This window comes from Amblyomma maculatum, chromosome 3 (assembly GCF_055883805.1).
Source record: "Amblyomma maculatum isolate TAMU_Amacu chromosome 3, ASM5588380v1, whole genome shotgun sequence".
NCBI classification, from domain to species: domain Eukaryota; kingdom Metazoa; phylum Arthropoda; class Arachnida; order Ixodida; family Ixodidae; genus Amblyomma; species Amblyomma maculatum.
In genome coordinates, this window is record NC_139346.1 from 105,966,182 (window position 1) to 105,992,120 (window position 25,939).

The window sequence follows — 25,939 nt, forward strand, 5'->3', positions numbered from 1 at the left end:
GAATGTTCAATAGATTAGGGAAGGAACAGCAGTTTACGTTAGTGAAGCACTGCAAGTAGTAGGTAAATGTGTTTATTTAGGACAGGTAGTAACCACAGGTCCGGACCATGAAAGGGAAATATCAAAGAGAATAACACTGGAATGGGGCGCATTTAGCATGCACTCCCAGATTATGACTAGCAGCTTACCGGTATCGCTCAAGAGGAAAGTATACAACAATTGCAGCTTACCTGTACTTACCTATGGGACTGAAACGTGGAATCTAACAAAGAGGGTTCTACTTAAGTTGAGAACAACGCAGAGGGCTACACAAAGAAAAATAGTAGTGATAACGTTAAGAGATAGGAAACGTGCAGAGTGGGACAAAGAAATAACTAAAGTCACTGATATTCTAATGTAAATCAAGAAGACGAAATGGGCATGGGCAGGACATGTAGCGCGAAGAAAGGATAACCGATTGTCGCTTAGGGCAACAAACTTGATTACAAGGGAAGAAAAGCGGAGCGGGGGTCAGTAGAAAATTAGGTGGGCGGATGAGGCTAAGACGTTCGCAGGAGTCAAGTGGATGCAGCTCGCACAGAACCGGGTTAATTGGAGAAATATGGGGGAGGTTTTCGCCCTGAAGTGGATATAGTCAGGCTGATGATGATCATAAGGTAGGAGCTCTATCATGTCGCACTGAATATTTTGATGACTATCATTCCCAGCACTGCTAGCAGTTGAAATGACCTACCTAATAGTTTTAAACACGGCAACACTCAGTTCAGAAAATCAGTTATTAGACGTTGGTGGCCTGCCCCTGTGGTTACTGTGCTTTAAGGCCAGAGTATAAGAAAAAATAAATCTAAAATATTTGGACAATCACTAAAATATATATTTTATGCACATATTTCTCTGCTGTTTTAATAGAATGGCGCACTAATATGCTCTTCAAAGGGCAGTTTTTTAGGGCATGCTACCTTGATTCTGCTGACTTCTCTCTGGCTTACGGCTTCAGATGCATCAGCCCACCGTCAAAGAAAACCGAAGACGCTGTACCCAGCAATACACCAAAAGTGTTGTTATTTTTTCCATTAAGCAAAGCACTGAGGTATTTTTTTTTTAGCATTCTCTCATTCTGCAGTTTCGCGCTTTTTCTATCGTCGGGAGGTTTGTACTCATTTAAAGCGGTAAATGCATATGATTGAGAGGTCGCTACAAAAATCGCTCCTGTTAAAATAGTTCCATTACTGATAGAAGAGTACTAATTCCTTTCTGTCACGAGAGAGAGACACAGAGAGAAAACAGTTTTTTTGTCCCCCAGAATGACCCTCCCCGCTTCGGAGGTTAACCCCGAAGATCAGAACAGTCGACTAAGTTACAGACTGGTAGCTCTTGGACCCCAGTGGCATCTTCGGCCAGCCAAAGTATTTCTTGTGGGGTTCTTGGGTCCGAGCTTAACAGAACGGTCTCCCAGGCCTCTTTTGCTACGCTTTTATCCGTGCTTTGTGACGTTGCCCATTCCCATAATATGTGCTCTAGTGGTCCCGTTTCATTAAATCGTGAGTATCTTTCTTATCCTATTTACGACCATATGTGGTTGATCAAAACTGTGTGTATTTGGTTATAGTTTTCTCCACGCTATTACTTCTTCTTTTCTTAGTGTGGGGAGAATCATCTGTTGTCGACTGAGATAGGTCCACTGTGCATTATTCGAAGGGATGGTCAGAGGATGCCTAGTTACCTCTTGCATAAACGCGGCTTTAATATTTCCCGCCAACGTTTTATTCCCACTTTACGCTTTATCCACCGTTATTCGCCTCTTTTTGTTTGGTCTAGTTTGCCACAGCAGCTAGGTCAATATATTGATATCAATTTCTTTCCCTTCAGACTGACTGCCTAAGCCGCACAACTATATGCATAGATACAAGTATAGGTATAAATTCACGACGTGGAAATTCACTCTTCATCTTTAGGAAGAGCTGTACACATGGCTTCAAATACGTGTTATTATACATTTTATGTGAAAATAATAGTTGTCCCATTAACGCAAAAGCTCTATGCTTTGGTCCATGTTATTGTTATCGTGAGGTCTCAAAAAATTCTTAGAGATGGCAAAAATATAAAATGACGTTATCTCATAAGGCAAAAGAAACATCCAAGATGCATGCCTTGATACTTGCAGATCCATTCACAACTGAGGCCATCGCCACTTAATTTAAACGTCGTCACGCCTATTGTTTATGCATACTATTAACTAGTGAATTTTCATGTAGCGGTCGTATTCACACTGTGACGTAACTACGTCGCATAGTGTTCGACATGGTAACATAGTAATTCTCGTTGAACATAGCAAGCATCTGCTAGACAGGTTGCAAATAAGTTAGCGAAAGGAATTTGACTTGACGACACAATTGCCTCCAATGGTATGCCTTTAAACAGAGGTTTCGGCGATTTTAGCTCTCAGACACTGCCTGAGGTATGGCAGCCTACGCCGAACAGGCAAAAGCAAACACCGAATACATTACAACAGCCGCTCAATAGAAGCGAACTACAAACAAAAACAGCTTTAATGCACGTGAAAGCATCTTTAGTTAAATTTTATTCGCGGGACTGCAATTCTTTCGCGTTCCTACATGTAAGCAACGTATGTATATCGGAATTGTATTCCCCAAGAGCGACCAGTATGTGTTAAATGGTTCGGTCTTTTGCATGAGTACGTGCCACAACATAAACCACGAAAAGAAAATAGCAAAGAAAATACCATCTGAACGGGCGGCACAGCGCGGTGCTCAGAAGCGTCCTTCAGAAGACATTGCACCGGGATCATCTTCCGCAAACACCAGTTCACAAGGCAAGCGTTCCTGTACAACGACTGATCACCCGGTATTTTCAACACCCGGATAACCATCCTATAAAGTGACCATTAAGGCTCTGACAACCAAGTGCCTTAATGAGATACCGAACAGAGTTATTCAGGCGAATCTGGACGCATGTCTTGGAACCAAGGGTTTCCGTGGTTTCCCGGCCAGGAAGAAGTCGAATACCATTGCTGTGTGGCTCCCGAGTTTGGTTGCTGTTGAGTGTCTTCAAACACTTAGTGCATTTCAGTAACAAGCGAAGTCTCGGTTCCAGTCCAGGTTTATCTTGTTGACGGTTCCGATCTACAACGCTACATTGTCTACAACGTAGACGTTGACGAGGACCAGGCTACACTTCAGCGTGAGCTCTACTGCCCTACTCATCGTGTAATTCAAGCTCGTCGCATGGGAAAGGGGCGCTCTTGCATCGTCACCTTGCAAGGCCCCATGACTCCTCCAACTCGCCTATACTATTATGGCTGCATTCTACGCCCTCAACCATATAAACCAAGTGTCGTCTACTGTTATACTTGTTTCCGACCTGGACATATGCATAGGTCCTGTCCTTTTACAACACCAGATGACGCTATGCCAAAAGAAACAGTATCTTACCGATGTGGACTTTGCAAAGCTAATGGCCATGATATCACCTCTCCAACTTGCCCAACAAAGCAGAAAGCAACTCAAAAGGTCCGTCGTGGGATACAAAGGCACTGGTCTCAACATGTTACTTCACCACCGATTCAGACATTCAACAGATTCGAGGCTCTCCAGTTGGACGACGATGAATGGCCACAGCTATCTGATACAGAGCCACCGGCAATCTGTACACAACATGCTTACAGCGCTAATGTGAGTGCACAACGTAGTCACAAACTGAGTACAAACGGGAAGGACATGCCGGAACCTCCGCAGGATGATGTGACAGCAGTTGACGACCAAATTGAAAGGCTTTTAGCGGAGGTCTATAAGCTCCGCAAACATCGTGAACTGCTTGCTCGTCGTAGGCGAGCAACGGAATCGCAGACCGCGAATATCAAAGCTGCCTGGCGAACGATTATGTCCCATACTCCTATGCCGTTCACTGATTCCCAAAAGTGTTCTGCGGCCCTGCCTGATAACTCTTCGAAATCGTTACTGAGGTTTATGGTCACTCAGTTATCTAACCTGACATCTGTGCTTTTGCGACATCTGAACTCATAATCAAGATGGCGACTACAAGATATCGCGGTGTGCTTCAGTGGAACTGTAGAGGGCTCTCCACAAAGGTTGGAGAGCTCAAATCCCGTCTTCGCATGAACAAGCTTCATGTATGGGCCATGCTAGTGCAGGAGACCAACGCGTTGCCACCCATTCCTGGTTTCAATGGATACGTGTCTTCTTCCATGGGCGACCGACGTGTGCACACGGATACTCCTCCGGGAAAGGTGGCTGTGTATGTTGACACACGGTTTCCTCAAGTACGCCTTGCTCTGGAAAATTGGTGTACTTCATATCAGGAGGTTGTTGCAGTGGCAGTCAAATTTGGTAAGGCAACTGTTGTAGTTGTGTCAGTCTATGTAAGACCTAGTGGTGGCTCTCCCTCCCGCATAAACCTGGGATGGTTACTAAATGTTAAGCAACAATACCCGGGATGTCCAATTTTAGTTGGTGGTGACTTCAATGCGCCTCACCCGGACTGGGGATACCCCACCTTAAGTCCTCGCGGCAGGCGAGTGCGAGACGCCTTTACGGATGCACTGTTATTCTCCTGAACCATCCAGATACACCAACAAGGACTGTGCTTCATACTAGGTGTGGAACATACGTTCCAGATCTTACGTGGTGGTCAGGAACCGGCACCCCCTCGTGGCACTTAGAGCCGGACTCCTGGGGCAGTGACCATCATCCTATTGTCATCGGTCTCTATCCATCACAGGCCCGACGATTACGCCGCAAATGTACAGTTGTCCATTGGGAAAATTTCCGCGCCATTCTTTAAAATCACTCTGTGGAGTCGGCACCATCGCTTCTAGACCGCATAAAAAGCGCACTAAATGAGGCTACAACCATTACCTGGGTGGAGGTTGGGCGACCAACACCGGATGTGCCTCTGCTCAAATTGTGGGCTGCTCGTCGACAAGCGGAATTGACTGCAACCAGAGACCCAGCTTCTGCGCATGCACGTACAAGACTAAATTACATTACTGCTAAGGCTCGAAGGTATGAGCGTGATCTCTCACGACGACAATGGCACCTGTGGTGCGAGCAGTTCTCTACACAGCCATCGAATACTCATCTTTGGCGAACTTTCCATGCCATGGAGCATGGTTGTCGTCGTCCTGATGCAGCGGCCACAGCATGCTTTGCAGCAAACTTGTCTCCGAATGATTTCGCAAGACAAGCAGCGCGCAAGTTTTTCCCCAAGTATGACGTGTTTCCTGCACCAGTTACAAGAACTTACTTGTGGGGCATGCCAGCCCATGTCGATAAGCTGCCATCTGCTGCCGACACCGAGGGAATCGCGAGCCCATTCTCCATGCCCGAATTGCTTGCAGCTATAGATGAAGCCAACCGAAAGACAGCGCCGAGTCCGGACTCCATTACGTACGAGGTTTACAAGAACCTCAGTGATGATGCACTTCCTCAACTCCTTGACACCATTAACAAGGTATGGCTAGACGGCGATGTACCAGACAGCTGGAAATCGGCTATTGTGATTCCATTCCAAAGCCGGGGAAAGCACCAACAAACCTAAGCAACTTTCGACTTATTGCCTTAGCGGCAACAATTTGCAAGCTTGCTGAGAAAATGCTCGCCACACGAATCTCGTGGTGGCTTGAACATCACGGTTTCTACCACCCGGCCCAGATTGGCTTTCGGCCATCTATAGGCACAGAGGACGGATTGGATGTCTTGGCGTCCTCAGTATTATCATCAACATGCAGCCACAATGTACGCACCGTCCTCGCCATGGATGTAGAAAAGGCTTACGATAATATCAGTCATGCTGCCATTCTGGATTCAATTGACATGCCCCATTTACCACTTAGAGTACGCAATTTTGTAAAATCTTTCCTTGAAAGTAGACAATTTGCAATACGCCTCAGTAGCGAGGCCATAGGATCATTTGTCCCTCTTCGCGGCGTACCCCAGGGATCTGTGTTTTCACCAACATTATTTAATATTGCGTTTATCTCACTTGCATGGCGGTTACATGAAATTTCTGATGTTAAATTCTTAATATACGCTGATGACATCACGGTGTGGAGCACACACAACGACCTACTGACTCAATCATCGGCCCTGCAATCAGCTTTAGATATTACGTGCACATATGCATCTTTCATTGGCCTTCAACTTTCCGCCAGTAAAACTACGTTCATATCAGTCGCCAACCGCTGGGGCCGCCGTAAACAGTCGGCAACACCTATTCGTCTACATCTATCCGGAACCCCACTTCAGGGAAGTTCAACAGTAAAAATATTGGGCTTAACAATTCATGAGTCAGGAACTGGAACTACATGGCTGTCTGGCGCTAAAAAACAGGCGTTACAGACACTGGATCTGATTAGACGCATTGCTCCAAAAATGGGCGGCGCTCGCTCTGATGTTGCGAGACAGTTGGCTAGGGCAGTTGTGCAACCGTGCCTTGTTTATCAAGCCCAATTTCAGCATCTGACAAGGGCACAATGGGATCGACTTGAGGCTATAAAGCGAGAGGCAATGAGGGTCATCACCTTCCTCCCTCGCGTTACATCAATCGTGGCGCTCCAAGAAAACGCAAGACTAAACATAATAGATGAACTGGTGCAACAACGACGTGATGCACGCAAGCTTAAGGCCACACTCTCTCACGCAACGTGCGCTCTGAAGGCTTATGCTTCGACACATTCACTACTACCAACGCCAATGCCAGTTCTTCCTCCTTGGCGTTTTGTACAGCTGAGCGATAACAAGCCAACTGATTTACGCCGACCAAGAACACAGGAAACGGCGTCGTCACTTCGCGACCGAATTATGAAACAAGACGCCCGCTTGCCACATGGTTTCATTATAATTTACGTCGACGCAAGCATCAAAGCCTGTGAAGTGATAACAGCAGTTTACTGTCCTAGCAAATCTTCATTGAACAAGACGTCAACATTTCTATTACCGGAACCTCCATCTTCTTTTTGTGCGGAACTGCTTGCAGTGCAAGAGGCGCTTCGCTCTGTGACCGCCATTCTCATGCTTCCCACGGCTCGTATTATCATACGTACAGATGCCCTTCAGGTGACAAAGCTACTTAGACGCGTTAATAGTAGCCCGGAAATATGCCAGAACATACACAGTCTAGCGGCTCGAATACCAAATCCAATTCGTATTGAATGGACCCCGCGTGACCTTTTAAGTGCTCAAAGCCAAGTGGATTATGCGACCCGCCTTTCAAACTCAACCTCGACATCGCCAAACCTCATAAAATCGGACAATGCCACCTTGCTTTTAACAAGAAATGAGCCCCTCCGGTGCCGTACACGTGCTCTTATAACTCCGTGTACGGTAAGCCTCCCCCGCGGTCTAACCCGTGCAGGGGAGGTGGCGCTTCGGAGGATTAGAGTTGGGGTGGCCCTAACACCAGCAGTGATCCGAAAGTGGCCACAATTTCGGTATTTATTTCCACACCCTGGGTGTCCCATCTGCGAGTCTAGAAATATAGAAGCTGACATCCATCACCTACTGTGGGATTGTCCAGCGTTGAAGCCAACGCTGATCCGGCACCTGGTGGCAGCTGGCCTCTCCCCCCATAATCCACAGTCATATACTGTTTGGACACTGGGACCGCATCATCGTTCACTCCTCGATTTCATTGCATCAGCCAACCTTTTTTCATTTATTTGACCACACCCTTCATCCATCATAACATTCCTTTTATGCCCTGAGGCAATAAACTTCGCAAAAAAATAAGAAAATAGCAAGTTGACTACCAACCTTTTAAAACGGTACTTTCACTACGAGGTGTAAGCTGGAGATCGCTGTGTGTCCCAACAACCTTAAAGACTTAGCTGTAGTCAAAAAGTAGGTTATACAACAGGGAGACCAGAACAATGTCCATTTCAAAGGCTCAAAACTGACGTACACAGCCACTGAGCGCGACTTGCCATGGAGGCGCTGTAGTCGTGAGGTCACGCCGCCAGCCGTATGTGAAACGAGGGACCTTCAGTTAAACCTGGTGAGAAGCGGGAGCCTCAAGTGGCTACAACTGGCCGAGTCAAAGGAAACAACAATAGTTAAACAAGTCGAGAAACAAAGCTTTGTCAAGCACAACCACATGAAGCTACAGCTACTCGCCAGGTTTAACGCCAAAGCTAAACTACCGTAATTTTTTCTACTGAGCTGAACTTTGTGTTAACCGAAGATTCTGGCATATGTACATAACAAGCAGGGATGCATTTCTATTCCTGCTAATATTTTTTAAAAAAATAAGAATAAAATTCTTGTGACACAGCCAGTCGGGCGTAAGGAAAGTGTTCAGTGTGGCATAAAAGCTCATGTAATTGATACAGCCAAAAACTTAAGGTCGGTGATCGAAATGTCAATGCCACAAGGTGTAGCACCTGTTTCAGGGCTTCCGCCAGAGCAGCAGGTGGCTCCCGAATGCTCGTCTGTTTTTCATTCTGCGATGTAGGGCGCATGAGCGCCAACTACCCGCCGCTGAGTGTGGCGAACGTGAACAGCACTGAATTCCGTGCGGCAGAGGACTGCCGCTGTGTGCGCCGACCGCCATGTATAAAGCAGAACCCAGGTGATGTGCGCCTTTCATTTGCAAATAGTGTTTTCAAGAATATTTTGGATGGCCTGGCCAAGATGAACCCTTTTTTACCGCCCCGTGGGTTTAGATATGGTTCTTGTGCTTGAGCGCCATTACTTAACGACTCACAAATAGATTTATTTTGCTTAGAGTTACTGCTCTTTTCTTTTTCGCTTCTTCGTTTCGACTTGGCAATACCAAGGATGCCTGACAACGTTATATCATTGAGGATGGAAGAGCGCTGTACAAATTTTCAATCTCGTTAACAAGTACGCAAGAGCTTATGATTCCTTTTGCTCATGGTAATTTTATATACCGACGATTTCAGGCAGCACCTTAAGACTAAATAAATATTGGTTTAATTTCGTTTTCAAAGAATCAAAGCATTAAACTTTGTCGCTTCACATACAGGGCCGATTCTACTGTCAAGTGTCAATACTAAAAATTTGTAATTAAGGGCACGTTACATGCATCCAAGGAAATGGCATTTTCATGTTCACTGACGGACACGTATTCAGAGGACTTAGAGTTAAGTATCGTGTGAAGAGGTGCTTTTAAACAAGCTTCTATTATGACAATTTCATTCTGACGCTTGAGGTAAGAGAGTGTTCGAACTAATGATAAGGCGATAGCTTCGCCTTTGGACATCTAAGGATCTCATTCTGGGAGAAATACACACGCCGCAAACATCCCAAAACTAACTAGCAAAGAATTAGAAAGAAGGCTAAGAGACCAGATTGTTTAGATGCATGTTTTTACTATTCTTTGAATAAATTGATGTGATTTTATGACTGGTTGTGGGACACCAAAATCAACATACGCTAGCACGCTTAACATCCTACTTCTTACGTTTATGGATGCCTTTGTTAACTGTTGAATGCCATGCGCAAGATAAAGCCAAAGTGAAACTTCGTTATAGAAACAATTTCCTGCTATCTATCACTGTAGATGAGAGAATTGTTTTTATACGATACTGTATTTGTACCAGATTTCACTGGTCGCGTCATTGTTTTAAGAAACTTGTTTTCTTGCAAATGTTCACGCACTTCGTTTTCTCCAGTCAGAAAATTTACTCTACTGTGATTGTGAAAGATACCCTGAAGATATTACACGCCATAATCGTTACCACTTTCAGAAACGTGTCAGCGCTGTTTTAAGAGTGCGATTTTTTCACTAAGCTTTAAATGCCTATATGTGCGGCAAGATGCTACGGCTGAAAATGTAGTGAGTAGCCATTGATCCATCGCGTTAGGAAGTTAGCAGATATCAGAAAAAGAACTTGCAAATTTCAGCTTAGGGCACACAGTACCTGCCTCTAACGAAGCAAAGTAAAGGTAAATATTGCATTTTAAATTCAAGTTTTGACAAATAGCTAGTCTGATTGAGAGTAAATTGTACAAAATTGTGCAACGTTACGGACCCTGCCGCCCTCCTACTACGTGCTGGCCTCTTGTAGTTAATGCTTCTAGTTTCACTATTGGGAACACTGAGAGAGGTGGCAGAAGCATACAAACGGATAGTGACATTTTGAAACGTTGAAGCTAAATTTACATGGACATTCCATGGCTTTTATTCTGGCACAGTTTGAGATGGCTGGAGCCAGATGTATGCTGATGTTTATTGCTCCTTTGATTACTCTTTCTGTACGCTGCAATGCAAAGGCTCTGCGCATAACTGGAGTAGAGGTTGCCTGGTATGCATTTTCTCCTGTTCAGAGCGTTCTGTATAGCTCAACGGTTCAGTGCGGTTTTCTTTGTAACCCGTTTCGATTCTGTGGGTGGTGGCTTCTACTAACTTCTCTTTGGTCTTCTCGGGAGAAATAGTTGTCAATCGTAGTCTATTTCTGACCAAGCTGTTGTGGTCCTTCACTTCTTGTACTAAATTTTGCCATAGTAGACAGCGTTGCAGTCAGTAGAAAGAAGCCTAGAAAGAAGAAGAAGAAGAAGGGCATCAGATCTCCCGTTCATGTTTTCGGCCGGCAAAGATTGGGGACGCGTTCCTCATGCGGCAAAGTAGTTGTCAGTTTGTGCCCTCTTCTTTGGGCTGTCTGTTTTCAGCGTACACACGATAATTTCTCCGGCTCTCACGCATGATGGGTGATGTACAATTAGCGGCGTTCATTGCAGTGCGTTAGTTGCTCGCAGAAATTTATTGTGTGTCTGCGGTCCAGTAGCTCAGGAAATAAGTTTTCCTGTGGACATCGTAGGGGTTGTTCAGATGGCTTTCTTTATCAGTTGATCAGTTGGGGGCTTTCTTGTGAATTACAGATATCGCGACAAGTGTGAGCAGGCTTGTGGTAGGAAGAGCTATAGCGGGTTGTCTTTTTGGCGAGAGTCTAGCAACTGAGATAAAATTTTGTTCCGCTCTTCCAGGCCGACTGGCTACCTTTTGTCATTTAGTTTAACGGAAATGAAAGCTGGTCATTTCAGGTACTTTAGTGAGAAAATTAGTCGTTGACGTACCTGTGAGAAATCGCTGGCTACTCTTTGAAGAGTTTCAAAGTTGTCTGTGTTTAGATTCGCAGTCTGGACATCGCACATTTGGATTTGATCTTGCGCAAAATTCATGTATATGATAAAATATTATGCAGCAAGCGTCACTCTCCTTTCGCACCCAGGATGCTTCTCAAGTCGCACGTAGCGGATGCCACTGCAAGCTTTTGGTGACTCTTGTGGGGGAGAACAGCACGTGACACGTGACAACGCATTCGCAACCAAACAAATGAACAGGAACACGAGTTCGACGAAATATCTGTTCTGACAGTCATAAGAAACAATTTTAATAGGGATTGATGGCATAGCTTGTGAGACATTGCACTCATCTCTTGAAAAAAAAAAGGCACCCAGTTAGAGGCGCATAAGCTAGACGTTATATTCATGCTTTCTCCTCTCGTAATAAACGATGAGCCGCAGAATCTAGAAATACAACATTTTGTATAAAAATTTATTTTATTCATGGCAGTAAACATTATATCGACGAAATTTAATGATCTAAGTCCAAGAACACAACACATATATGCGACGTCCGCAAATACAAGGATGCAGGCCCTTCAATCGAATTCTCAGAAGCCACAGTCTTCCCACTAAAGATCGTTGCTGAAGTTTTAGCATGCTGAAACATCCCGAACGATGTACACAGTTAATCAGGCATCATTCGTGCCAGTCCTTTTTTTTCTCATTCCATTAAGCTGCATGTCGAAATTTCTCTAAACACAAACCACATGACGAAATGTCTGCTACAACACGAATTTTCACACAGTTTTCTCCAACCGGCATCGTATCTTACAGCCCCTGAAGTAAGTGTTCAACATTCCCCGGCCTCTTCCGGACCCATCAGAATGCAACTAGCGTTCCTCTGTCCTCTGAACTTCCCGTTAGAACGCAGAAACTAAACCTTCAAGCAAAACTATCACTTCAACCTATAAAGAAGTTGGGAAGGCCTAGAAACACCATGACGTTTATAATATACAATTCCTGTTCGAAGATATTCCTGTGAAATAAAATGATAAGAAACGCACATAGTTGTGCATATAGATACGTACGTAAACCATTGATATAGGTAGAATATGAAATAAAGTGTAGAAGTTGATAGTTTTCCTGCATTTAAAGGCAGAGAGACAAAATCAGGTATAAAAGTCACTATCACGCAAAAAGACGTTTTTTAATCACTTTGAACTCACAAGCAAAATATATTTCGAGGTGGCAGTAAACAAGTATTATCAGAAAAACTAAGTTGCTTCATATCTTTCTTCCAACAGGACTATCGACGAAAGAAAAAGTTTTCGTGAACTACTGCCTGCGGACAACTTTTCTTCAACCTTTCATGAACGTCAGGACCCCAGAGAAGAGCCTAGAAACAGCGTTGACCGAAACTGGAGTGTGGTGCTTTTGGCCAGCCTGACTGGGCTGGTGACGATTGTGTCCCTCCGCAACTCTGGCTTCTTCTTCGTCCACTTCCGGGAAGAACTGGCCGGAAGCAGCCGGGAGGCGGCAGCCTGGCCCGTAAGCGTCCTACAGGCTTTTTCGCAACTGGGAGGTGTGTATACTAATTGATTCCATCGTTGCCGGCAACGTATTCCTTCCCTTGTGCTCAAGTGGTCACAACGAGTTCCTTTCCATGTGGTCACAAATTGGTCGCAACCAGAGGCATAGCAAAAACTTAATGCGGTGAAAAGCGCCAGCGAAGATGTCTTTCTCTGCAGAGTACACTTGGATGTATAGGCCCAAGTAAAATGCGGTCCGCGACGTTATATCTAGTGCGCCGCGAAAGCTTTTACGTACAGATAAACGTAGTCGAGCTCATTATATTCGCAGCTTGCTTATCGTCTGTTTGCCACCTATTTAGCTAAGATGTATACAGTACTACCCAGATCTAGGCCACTCGGTCTCGTTGTATACTACGGCGCAACTTCGGGATCTGTCAAAGTCACTTCCAGTAGTCGCCTTTGCTATCGGTCGCAGTATATACACGCCCACTTTCCACTGCTTTATCCATCGTTCAACTGAAAGACGAACGCTTCTCACCCTCTTTTTATAAGTAATGACGTCATCTATAACTACTACCCATGCACACAACGAGCCTGTGGTGTCGGCGGTGACAAAACTCTCACGTCATGCAAGTTGTATGTGTAACTACTACGCATGCGCTGCGCGCGTAGCCAGAAAGAAGTGTTCCGCAGTTCCGAACTCAGGCCGAACGCAATGTTCGGCGCAGCGAGGCCACGGAGTCGGCGGCGGCAGCGGCAGTGGAGGAACGCCGACATCATGCACCTATGACGTACGGCGACCTTGGCTTTCATGGCGTAGAGAAGATTCCGCTTCAAAACAACTGTCACACGCGCAGAGAATGCAGTTCGAACAGATATTTAATTATGTTTCAACGAATGGGCGCCCAAACGAAATTCGGTACCCATTATATCCCCGTGCACAGTACTGCACCTCCTGCGCCCAGCTGCATCATATAATGGCGAACAAAATACGTTACGCGAGTGGGTTCTCCGATTCCCAATTTCTTTCGTTTTGAAGGTCATAGGCCACATTCTCTTTGTGCACCACATCAATCAGGAACTTCTACGACTTAGTCTGACTCCAATGCATGGCATCTTTCCTGCAGAGAGTTACTCCTTCTAAAAAGCGCCTTTCAAGAACTGTCTGTAGCTGCAATGTTTTGGTTCACCATGATTTAAAATTATTTGTGAGTGTTTTCCTGCTAACGCCTTAACAAAAATACTAATAGATTTAGGATTAATTGTGAGTGTTTTCCCACTAACGTCTTAACAAAAATACTACTAGATTATAAATTTACCGTTGCTAGTCGGCATTCACATTAGAAATATAAATGCCATATCTCGGTGAACAGCGGAAAAACTCTTGAGGCGACAAACCACTGAGCTGTGACACATAGCTCTTCATCTGGTGCGTAAAAATACTTAGGAGAAAAAGTGCATACTACAGATTATGAACGCGGCGAAGTTGTTATATTCATCTGTCTGTCCGGTGCATAAGGAATGATGCGGCCGGGTGCTCTTTCAGGTGGAACGAAAAAAAAGACGCAAAATATAAGAACACTGTTTTTTGTCTCTGCAGTGGAAGTAGGTTTATATCAATACTGCTAGATTTAACTTGAAGGAAAATGAAAGGTTACTCGTTAACTGTTTGGCCTCAAGGGGAGTATTTAAACATTGTAATTAAACTACACTAATAGCTCACGTCGGTTACTCCCCATGTAAATCTTGCACATACACGTTTTTTTTTTTTTTTTGTACGCAAACTTGCCATAAAGCATATTATATAAACTCATGTAAATGGTTTTCCGTGAGGAACCGGAGCAGGCTCCCGCTCTTAGCGTTGTCGGTGAGCCATTTAGAAAAGTCATCTTCCCTTGTTGTGGTTAGACCCACTTCGCGCAGAATCTTTGTCCTTGATTCCCTTGTCCCTGCACAAGTCCATAGCAGGTGGCGAACATCCACTTCTGCAGCTGGTGTGAAACATTTTGGGCATGTGGTTGGTCCGATTTCAGCTTGCGATTCCCATCGGCATTTTACCGACGGGGTAAGGGCCGCCCCAGCTCTTATCCTTCTAAGGGAAACCTCCTCCAATCTCGTTAAGTTACGAGGGAGTGGGAATGTACACGGGGGAATGAGGGCACGTGTACTTTTCCTTAAAGAGGATGCTAAAATGGAAACAGCGGAGCGGACATCGAAAGGGAGCCTGGTGGGGGGCGCATTAGTATGTGGAACTTCGTGTGTGAGGTGGTCAACTTTTCTCTGCTCAGCGTTCTCACCATTGTCTTGTGTCCAATGTATCTGGATGCTTATCTTTGTTTTTTTATTGAGTGCGTGGATTTCCTGGGTAACAAATAGCGTCTTCGTCACTTTCTTGAGTTGTTTTATGGCGGCTAAGGAGTCTGTATAGATGTGGGCTTCTGTTATCGAATCTATTTTATTTATGGCCTCCATAGCATCGCGGATTGCATACAGTTCCATCACAAGCGGGTCCGGGTATTCTAAAAGATATTCTTTATGTACCTTCAGTTCGCTGTGTGTTGGACTAGTAGCTGCTGTTCTACCGCCATTTTCTATAATTGATGCGTCCGTATATGCAATTAAGGTACCTGGAAGTGCATCAACCAGATGTCGAGATGCCAGCTTTTCTTTGCGACGAAGCCGAGTGGTCTTGTTTGTCGTGATAGTAGTGAATTCCCAAGGAGGGGGGTCAGCCATTGGTGGTGTTCGAACTGCCACTTCGTTGTACAAGGATGCTATGGGCGTAACGTACTTTCGCTTCATATCCCTTGTTGCCTCTCGTTGTTCAATTAATTCTGTCAACGTATTTATCTGTGCAAACTCTTGGAGAATAGGGATAGGGGTAAGTTTTGGTAAGGCCGTGATGGTGCGCATTGCGTTTCTATTTATTGTTTCCAATTTTGCCCATTGCCGCCTCGTGAGTCTTTGGAATTGGGCCTGGTATAGTATCCTCGGCTGTAACACTGATTGTACAAGACGTCTTGCCATGTCCGCTCGAGCTCCTCCTCCCCTAGACGAAATGCGTTTTATCAAGTTTAAGGAAGTCGCAGCTACTTTTTTCACCTTATGAAGCCATTGTGTTCCTTTGCCGGATTTGTGAATTTCTAGGCCAAGAACTCTCAACTCGTTCACCTCTTCCAGTGCCTGATTTCCAATCTTTAGGGAGACTCTTTGCGTTGCCAATTGTTTTCTTCCATTCTTGTTGGCAACATGAATGTACCTGGACTTTTGAGGTGATAATTCCAGGCCTGCACTTTGCACGTACTCATCTATGGTATTTAAAGCCTCTTGCAGATGCCGATTCTGTCTGTCAATTTGTTTATGAACAGACCAAATCGTGACATCATCTGCGTATATCATGAACCCCACCTCTGGTATTTTAGCTAATTTCCACGCCAATGGGATCAGTGCGATATTAAATAATAAAGGTGCTAACACTGACCCTTGTGGCACGCCTCTGTTCGAGGTGTAATTGCCAATTTGTTTTCCGTTTATCCGGATAGAAAACGTCCTGTCCTTAAGCAGATTATGTACTGCTTTTATGACCTGCAAGGGAATGCCCATACATTCCATGTTGCTAAGAATCTTGGCATGTAAAACGTTGTCGTATGCCTTCGCCATGTCGGTAGCCACTACAGTGCGCACTAGGTGGCTATAAGGCGACACGTGTATGACCTCTTCAGCGAGCACAGCCAGTCCATTTTCTGTCCCAAGGTTTGTTCGGAACCTAATTTGTCGAGCATGGTATTTTTTATTACTTTCCAACCACCATGACAGGCGGGTGGCTATCATCTTTTCATAGATTTTGCAAATTGTGGGTGTTAGCGAGATAGGCCGCAAATATTCTAGACTTGTGGGAGGTTTCCCAGCCTTTGGTATTGTTACCACCACCGAGTGTTTCCAGCCGAGTGGAATGTCTCCTCCTTGCCATACCTCATTTACCACATCCAACAAGCCGTCAACTGCGGCTCCTTCTAAATTCTTGAATACTTCATAAGGAATATCGTCATGTCCAGGCGCAGTTTTACCATTCGCTTCTTCTATAGCAGCCAATAACTCCAATTTGGTAAATGGTAATGTTATTCCTGTTTTATCAACCGCATCCACTGTCGGTGAAGGCGCCGGATAATGTGCGCGGTTCGGGAAGAAAAGCGCAGCAGCCTGATCTGCAAACTCTTCTGGCGTAAGCTGTAATGCGAGTCTAATACTTTCTGCATTATCTTTAACCTGCCGCCTCTTTTCCATGCCATGGAAAGTCCTCCAGAGGGCCTTGTTAGTCGTTCCTGAGCCCAAACGACTGCACCACTCATCCCATCTCCTATGAGCCAGCTGTTTTTCATATCGGCGTGCCTGTGCCGTCACTCTGTTTACTTCAATTCTTCTTTGCACGTCTTCAGGATGGCGACCAGCCTGTATCTCGGCCCGCTTTCGGCGTGCCCAAAGTTTTAGTAGGTGCAGGTCGGGAGTTGGCTGATCTTCGTTCACTGTAGTTGTAATGGTGTGATCTTTGAGTACCGTTTGAAGGGTGGTAACGAGAGTATTCGGGCTAACTGAATGCGTTCGAGTATCCTGCCGTACACCATCCCAATGTGTAACAGACGCTTTCTTTCGAATTTTCTTCATATGTCCCAAATTAAGACCAATACCAATGGGGACATGATCACTACCCCACGCATCTAATTCCGCCTGCCATTGTGGTGCACCAGGGCCCTTCCACCACGTCAAGTCTGGTGAGCGTGTTTGTGTTGCAGGTAGTGTTGCGACTCCTGGATGATTTAGCAGTGTAAATTCCATTTCTGTGAAGGCAGTATGAACTTGATCACCCCTTTTAGAATCATAATCATATCCCCATACGGTGTGCGGAGCGTTAAAATCTCCACCGATTAGTATCGCAATTCCAGGGTATGAATGGCGAATATGCTTAACCCATCCAAGATTAAGCACTGCGTTTCTTGGCCGAGCGTACATGGACACTAATATAAGGGGCGTTTTGTTCGGACGCGTGAGTACAGCAACTACTTCCTGCTGAGTGTTGCACCACTTGCTCAAGTCAAGTGGCGTTTGGGGAATGTTGGCCCTAATGTAAACGGCAGCTTTTCCTGGTGTTTCGGCCTCTGCTCTTGCTCGTTTATCAGGGATAGAAGGACAATGGTACCCTATATATCCTGCTATTGAATATAACCTATTGTGCTCCTGTATCAAGAACGCCCATGAATGTAGCTTGCCGTACAATAATTTTGTATTTATTTCCCCAACTTTATTACAGAGTCCTCTGCAGTTCCATTGTGTAATCTGTTGCCACTTGTTTCGGCTACTTCTATCCATGATGTAAGCTGCTCTGAATGAGGTGTGTCAGTTGCGTAAGCGTGTCCAGTACCGCCTTCCAAATAGGTATGTTATCGGCAGGTTTACAATTCGGAGCATCCACTAACCTTGCTGTCGTACTGCCTGCAAGCGTTTCTTTCTGTTTTTCTGAGCTCTCCTTTCGTCGTTGGGCTATATGTGCTTTCTTTTGTCGCAGCTGTGCAATTTGTGCTGAAAGCATCGCAATTTCTTTTTCTATTGCATCCTGCTGGCTTGTGCAGTCTTTAAGGTCCGGAAAATCATCAGTAGTGAATGCCACTGTGCTCCGTTTTGTGCGTCGTCCATGTTTTAGCGTAGAAGCAAAAGATGCACTGTTCTGTGCAACCACCTCAACAGGCTCTTCTTCTAGTGGGCCATCAAACAGCTCTTCGGCCAGAGTTGCAAATCTGTTTTTAACCATTAACGGTGCATATTGTTTATGTCGTCCAGCCCTTGCTAACTCGAGCTTTCGCTTTTTTGTCGGACACTGAGATGAAGTGATATCGTGATCACCAGATTTGCATAGGCCGCATTTGAATTTCGCTTCTCCAGATTCAGTTATGTATTCGGGGTTAACTCCATATGGACAAAATTTCTGCATATGACCTTCTCTGTAGCACCTGTAACAGTGAACCGGTCTAGGTTTGTACGTTTTGGGTCGCACTATGCGGCCATTGTAGTAAAATCTGTCCGGAAGAGTATCTGGTCCCTGTAATGTGATGAGAAAAGTGCCTCTGTTCCCCATACGACGTGCGGCTAACACAGTATGTGTTCCTGATATTAGGTCTCTGGCCACCGTCTCCGGGGAATCTTGTAGGTCTAGGTCATAGAGGACACATCGCTGAGTATTCGGACCTGACGCAAAATACGTCTGGACAGGAAGATACTCCTCTGTCGTGATTGGAATCTGTGTTACTGTGGTCATTTTTCGTGCATCCTCAATAGTGGCTAAATGTACTGTGACAGTATTAGATGCCCTGTGGCTTACAAACCCCTGGTAACCTGTGGTACCAAGCGCTGCGTCTATTACTCTCTGCATTGTTCTGGTGGGTATCTTAGTGATATCAAACTGCACTGTAGGTCTGATATGCACTCTGAAGGATTTCTGCAAGGCTGGTGTTGGATAAGCGGATGCTAGCTTATCAGGGGCGGCCCTTACCTTCTTTGCCGGTGGTGTGTTGACTGGTGGCCCAGGTAGTTTGACCAGCCGGGGTGTCCGTTGAGAAGCGTTAGTGACGACTTCCTGTTGCACATCCATAGCCTGATGTGTATCGTTTAGCTCGGGTAGCGGCCCGAGCGTTGTCCTCGTATTCGAAGTAATGTCTACGTTGCTCTGTGGCCAAGTACCAGCTCCAGGTAAAGGCTCGTTACCGCAGCCTGCCGTTGTGCTTGCAGAAGTCACAGCGACTACCGGAGGGTCCATTGGCGTCCCCATTCTTGCCATATTATCAGAGCTGCGGCTCCGCGGAGTCCCAGTAGGCCTAGCAGCATGGCCGCGTCGGCATTCTGCAGCGTCTACCCGGAGGGCTGTGTCCTTGATGCTCTTCTTGCCACGCACGGGTTGTTTGGCCTTTATGCTCTTCTTCAAGAGTTTGATGGCCGCTGTGTGGGCGCGGACTGCAGACGTAGTTCGAAATCTTACTGGACACGATGTAGCCACGGTGCTCAGCGACACGTCTTACACGTTTTTCATACGCTTAAATACCATTCCCTAATTTGTGTCTATGTTACCTCGAACATAATCATTAGCATGCGCTCTTAAGCTACCAAATTATGTGAAAAGCAGCATGAATAAAGTCCTGCCCTGAACACGCCATCCAAAATCGCCTACGTGGTATTGCAGGAAACAATTGATAAATGCGGTGGAGGAGCCTCAGTTCGAAAGCGGAGTAAACGTCTCGAGAAGGGCGTTTACTTTCGTCGGCTTAGACAAAGAGAAGTCCTCTTGTCGAAACGTTGACTAGGCTTGCGAACTGATGCTCCCCCCTAAATCTTTGTTCAGTTCTTTGATACTGTGTAGCCATTTTCTCTGTATCGTGTACTCTGTACTCTCTCTACTCTGTATCCAAGGTACCTAAAGTATTTCCAATCACTCCCACGTCTCCCAACGGAGCTCCAGATTCGACAGCTCCTCCAATTTCGACCATGTCATGTGTTCTCGTGACGCCTCATAACCTGTCAATCGATAAGGGCCCTACTACACCCGCAACAGGCATGCTGGTGACATTTGACTCACAAAGCCGATGCCGGATGCCGCATCCCTTCTAGAAAATGGTACTGAACATTACGGCAGTAAAATCTCTGACCATATAATAATTTTGCATTTGAACACGGCAGCCTTAAATTCGGCATTCTGTGAAAAACTCGATCTCATTGCGTTGGTATAGTAGGAGTTGTGAGCGAATTATTCCTAGAATGGATATGGCAGTTGCTGTATAGCAAGTCAAATGGCCGGGCAGTGATTCATAACGAGTTTGTTGGTGGTCTTCAGCCCAAATAACTGGCGTGAGGTGCCAATTAGGGCATTAATCTCTAGTTATGTGAATTAAACTAATCAAATGTCTTTAGTGAAGAGTAGACACGCCACTCCTTGGCCAAGCAGGTTCGTTCGTACGCGTTTGTTTATTAAGTAGGGCGCTATTTCATTCGAAGTTTCTGCAGCCCGTTAATAGTGCGTCCCTCACACTGGATGCTCGCGTTTCTTTTAAGCACAATGAAACTAACCACACTACGTGTATTGTAGGAGCTTTTCCTCATTACAGCTGCAGCAAAGGTTTTTGGTGAGCATGAAAAGTAGGCCGGCATCCTGTTTCTGATTTGCTGCACTGGCGCTCGTTCTATCAAAGCTGAGACTATTCACTACATATTCAAGCTCCTATACATTTTCAACACCAGTATGAGCAGCTGCATTAGGTTGGTTAACCTTGACCATTTCGCAGAATACACATTCAGGTTTTAGCTGTTATTTATCTAGTGCTTTGGATGAAAAAAAAAACAAACAGGCGCAGCAGTGTTGCATTGGGTATGGACGCAATACCACCTGTACATAAAAACGGTAGATGAAGCATCCGGCAATATCTCACGCTTCCGGCGTCACAAAGGCAACGTATGCGGCAAGGAAAAGTGACTGTGTTTTAAGAGTAAAACATGGGATGCTTTTTCAGTGGAAATAAAAAATGGGTACATGCCGGGAAGGTCCCAAATCCGTAATATGTGTCTATGCAGAGTTGCTATGCTCAGGCGTAGATCTGATCAGGCTTGGGCAGTGCTGCTCTATATTGCTCCTGACATAAGCTAGCGGACATATTGCTCTTTTAATTTAATACAGGATCGCTAGTATTTGATTACTGCATGCGAAGCTCACCTGATGTGGCGTTAATTTGTTGTCTTTTGTCCACGCGTTGTGAAATGAGATTGACCCAGCGGTCAGGCAAGGGAAAAACACGACCCTACGGGCGTCCAACCAGTTCTCCTCATTATTCACAATGCGAGACATTTACCTGGGGATGTGGAGCCGACGATTGTCTTGCAATAACCCTTGGGCAAAAAGGAACCATGCTGGAAAATTATGAGGATGAGATGATATCGGACATTGCGGCAATAGGCGTGGATAAATTCGTGACCTTGACGACGGTGACCAACGGACGCCATTAATCCAATGACGCATCGGAAAGAGAATGTTTGCTTAAGAACGCGGTAGGACCCCTGGTATTTGCTTATAAGTTCGGAGAAGCGCGCTTTCACAGTTTGGCCCTTGCGGCTTCTGGCCGTCATCTTACATTACCGTTGTTGTACCGAGAGTGCCAAAACTGTAATCTATTTCTCGAGTTGACTGCAACAATATGTAGCCTGCAACTCTCGCGGAGATCAAATCTTCAAGAGCACTGAAAATAGCCCTTCAAATACCAGAGCAGTGTAAAACAATATTCAAAGATCCACTTCAGGGATCGGAGAGATTTTTTTCATTATTTTAATTTCAGAAAGTACAACGAACGTTTCAATCATATGTTGATTAGGAGATAGAATAGGTTGCATAGCTTAGGTTGATTAGCAGACAGCGTACAAAAAGGTACACTTCTTTATTATTTGTCAACGGTACCCTGACTGCTTTAAACGTTAATCAGGTTTTATCGATCGTATTTATAAGCGATGGTTAGAGCAACAAAAGGCTACCAATAATAAAAAGCGAGATGCTATTTTTGCGGAGAAAGAGCAGGATGCACAGTAACAGCAAGAATTTGCTTTGCAGCCTAAACAGGGGCCTTTTACCTCCAACAAATCAGGACGCGGGTAAAAACGTAATGTAGACAATACATGCTGTCGTCGACCTGGACTGCCATTACGTCCACCACCGCTTGATGGCAATCTGTGTCTAGTAGTTTGCACATCCGTTTCAAAGGGTCGAAGTACAAGCACAAAATATTCGAATAAAAAGCATTTCATTCAGAATGGTCACTGAGCTAGGCTGCACAAAAAGGTTGGGAAAAAGCTGATTTTTGCTGGAGGTCATGTAATTTATCGGTAGAACATAACGTTTTGTAACGGTGCTTCAATCCGGGCGCACAAAGCGTGTCTTCGCGCGTACAGAGCCGCGTTTATGGATGTATTCTACTGGCTACAGTAACTGTCACTTTTAGCCCATGTACTACAGTGAGATGTTAACTTCGAAGGGCCGGTTCTCAGTGTTTCGCCATCACTTAGTATCATTATGCCACAAGGACTGAGGGAATAGGCAGCCTTTTGGCATTTCGGATGCTATAAAATATTTCTGCTTAATCCTCCAGATGACTTTTCCTATTCTCTCAGTATATACCAGCATGGTATGAAAGACACAAATATTGATTCTTTGTTTATGGTTGCGGAACTAATTCGAAATTGGCGTTTTGGAATATTTTATTCTGTTCGACGCTTTCGCAGGTGGCGGGAATACTTGGGCCTTGGGCATAATTAGCTTGCATTTGATTCTATAGAATCTATATTCGCTATTCTCTAGCTCCAACATCCCCTAAACGCAATCATAATGTTTTTTTTTTTTTTTTTAACCTCGTCGCAGGTATTTATTAGTTTCAAGGCCTGCCGGTCACGCAGTTGCGCCAATCTGCACCACCAAGCATGTGTTAAACCGAAGTAAATGACTGCTCTCGACTTAGCGTTGTTATACAAAATGCGAGTTAGGTGCACAACACATCTTGTTTGACTTCGGTTGTAGCTTGAGGCTGGTTTTTGAAGGTGTAGAAGTTCTCTCAGGCTTCAGACAGAGATCGGCGAAATATATAACTGCGGACGTAAAGGTTAGCGCGGAATAACAAGGCAGTGCGGTAAAGGCGTGTTCTGGATCCATTGCGCGATGATGGAAGGCAATGAAGACGACAATATGCAGATCACATCGCGAGAATGAAAGTTTAACACATGGGGGTCGGCTGCGGGGGCTTGTTGGGGTCCATGGGAGTAGCCTCAAGCTCATCTGTTCTCGCTGTGCGAGATTGATACCTAGTTGCGGCCATGAAATGTACCATTTTATTTTCAACATCGGCGAAACCAGGTATTGAAAGGTTCAGTACAAACACGCAAAAATATATGTTTAAAAGCTCATCTGTTCTCGCTGTGCGAGATTGATACCTAGTTGCGGCCATGAAATGTACCATTTTATTTTCAACATCGGCGAAACCAGGTATTGAAAGGTTCAGTACAAACACGCAAAAATATATGTTTAACTGGGTGCGCTGCGGGCATCTGGACGTCACCCTTCCTCCATTCAACAAAATGATCAAGAGGAAATGGAAGGGCAGCCCTACAATCTCACTGCTTATAAACTGCCAGCCCCAAGACGTCGGGGAAGGAATAATGAAAACGGCGAGAGAACGAGAGTGCAGAGAGGGAAGCAACAAAGACACAGGAGCCGCTGTGCATGACTTCTACAAAATCTACAGCACTTATTCAGGAGCGCCGAAGCTTATGGCGGCGGACGCTTCATCCCGCAATGCGCTGCCGCCATGACCGCCACGCTCAATTCCCACGCTTCCATGACGCGCGACCGGAAGCGCGGTGCCTTCTGCACACTTTGTGCTGCTCTGACGACACCCTCTAAACTAGTACTCCGCTGGCGGTGCCCCTCCCATTCCTCCTCCGCTGCTTTCACGACGGCTAGCGCCACAAAGAACCAGCAAGGCACGACGGAATTTTTGTGCCCCTTGCAGTAGAAACTTTCTGTCCTCGTCACAAACAAGCCAAGGTTTTCGCCTTAAAAACCTCAGTTGCCAGTGAGTAACAAAACAGCGAGCGCCCAAATTAAAGCAGTATAGACACCAATTTTTGAAGCAATGGAAGGAATGTAATTGCTTTCCTGGTTATACAGAGGTGCTCCCCAAGCAATCCCAACATCTCACGTTGCAGCGAAGATATTTTAATTTGGTTTTTTGATACAAGCCAATACTCCGTTTTTCAAAACCCATTGACACCGACATCGTTGTGGCGAAAACGTGCACATAGCTAAACAGTATGACGTCATCAAACAACTCTGACGTGGAGTAAACAAAGCAAAGAGCAGTGCGATGACACAGAATAGTTCAACGTGCCTGTACCCATGCATCATTGTCGGACTCGAACGGCGGCGGCGCTGCCGCTGCTACCGGCCGTGCCCTGGGAAAGTTATGCGCTTCTGCTCACTTGTGCTCGCTTTACTTGATGACCTTTGTCGTTGGCACATGTTACAATTACTTTACCTGAGCTTGATTCTGCGGTAGGCGTACGTGTTGCGCGAAGCTTCGATATACATATGCGTCTCTCGAGCGTGGACACACCAATCGGACTTCATAAGAGGTAAGTAGAATTTACTCTTCATTTTACGCCGGACTCGTACAACTTGGACCTAGTGTACATATGAAGACTGCCTGCTATGCATAGGCCCCAACAGCATGCCTGCAAAATTGCAGAGCTCTCGGCAACGGCGCCTCTCGGTGGAGCGCCGGGAAATGAACTCCGTCGTGTGCCCTAGCCTCCCGAGTCCTGGGATGCATTTGGGGTCCTAATTTGTTTTTTGAATTTAAACAATGAATCAATTGGGCGTGACGCTGAAAAGTGTTAAATATTTGTTTCAACACCAGCCCTAGTTTTGACTCAGTGAGATGTCCAATATATTGGAGATCATCATCATCATCATCATCATCATCATCAGCCTGACTACACCCACTGCAGGACGAAGGCCTCACCCATATTTCTCCCATTAATCCGGTTCTGTGTTAGCTGCCTCCACTTGACCCCTGCGAACTTCCTAACCTCATCGGTCCACCTAACTTTTTGCCGTCCCCTGCTAGGCTTTCCTTCCCTTGGAATCCAGTTTGTTACCCTAAGCGACCATCGGTTATACTCTCTTCACACTACATGTCCTGCCCACGCCCATTTCTTCTTACTTCCACTAGAATGTCAGTAACTTGAGTTATTTCTCTGACCCACTCTGCACGCTTCCTGCCTCTAATTGTTCCCCCTACCATTTTTCATTCCATAGCCCTCTGAGTTGTCCTCACCTTAAGCAGAACAATCTTGGTTAGCCTCCACATTTCAGCCTCATAGGTGGGTACAGGTAAGATGCAACTGTTGTATACTTTCCTCTTGAGCGATAACGATAAACTGCTTGTCATAATCTGCGAGTGCTTGCCAAATGCCCTCCATCCCAATCTTATTCTTCTTGTTATTTCCTTTTCCATGGTCCGGATCTGCGGTTACTACCTGTCCTAAGTAGACATATTCGCCTACTACTTCTAGTGCTTCGCTACCTAACGTAAATTGCTGTTCCTACCTGAGGTTGTTGAACATTACATTAGTCTACTGCATATTGAATTTTAAGCCTACCTTTCTATACTTTTCCTGTCTAAGTCATCAATCATCATTTGCAGTTCATCCCCCGAGTTATTTAGCAAGGCAATGTCATCTAGAAGGATGATCAGATAACTACAGATTTGTTAA

At 45.4% G+C, this 25,939-nt stretch overlaps 1 protein-coding gene across 1 annotated transcript in view; it reads left to right on the forward strand.

The window, feature by feature from the left end:
* The window catches only part of LOC146195490 (uncharacterized), a 56,694-nt gene that overhangs the window by 13,892 nt on the left and 16,863 nt on the right, over window positions 1–25,939 (forward strand). The window contains exon 2 of the mRNA XM_084596815.1: window positions 12,444–12,611. Within this exon, the coding sequence (XP_084452941.1) occupies window positions 12,444–12,611 (168 nt within the window). The remainder of the gene's footprint in view (window positions 1–12,443; window positions 12,612–25,939) is intronic.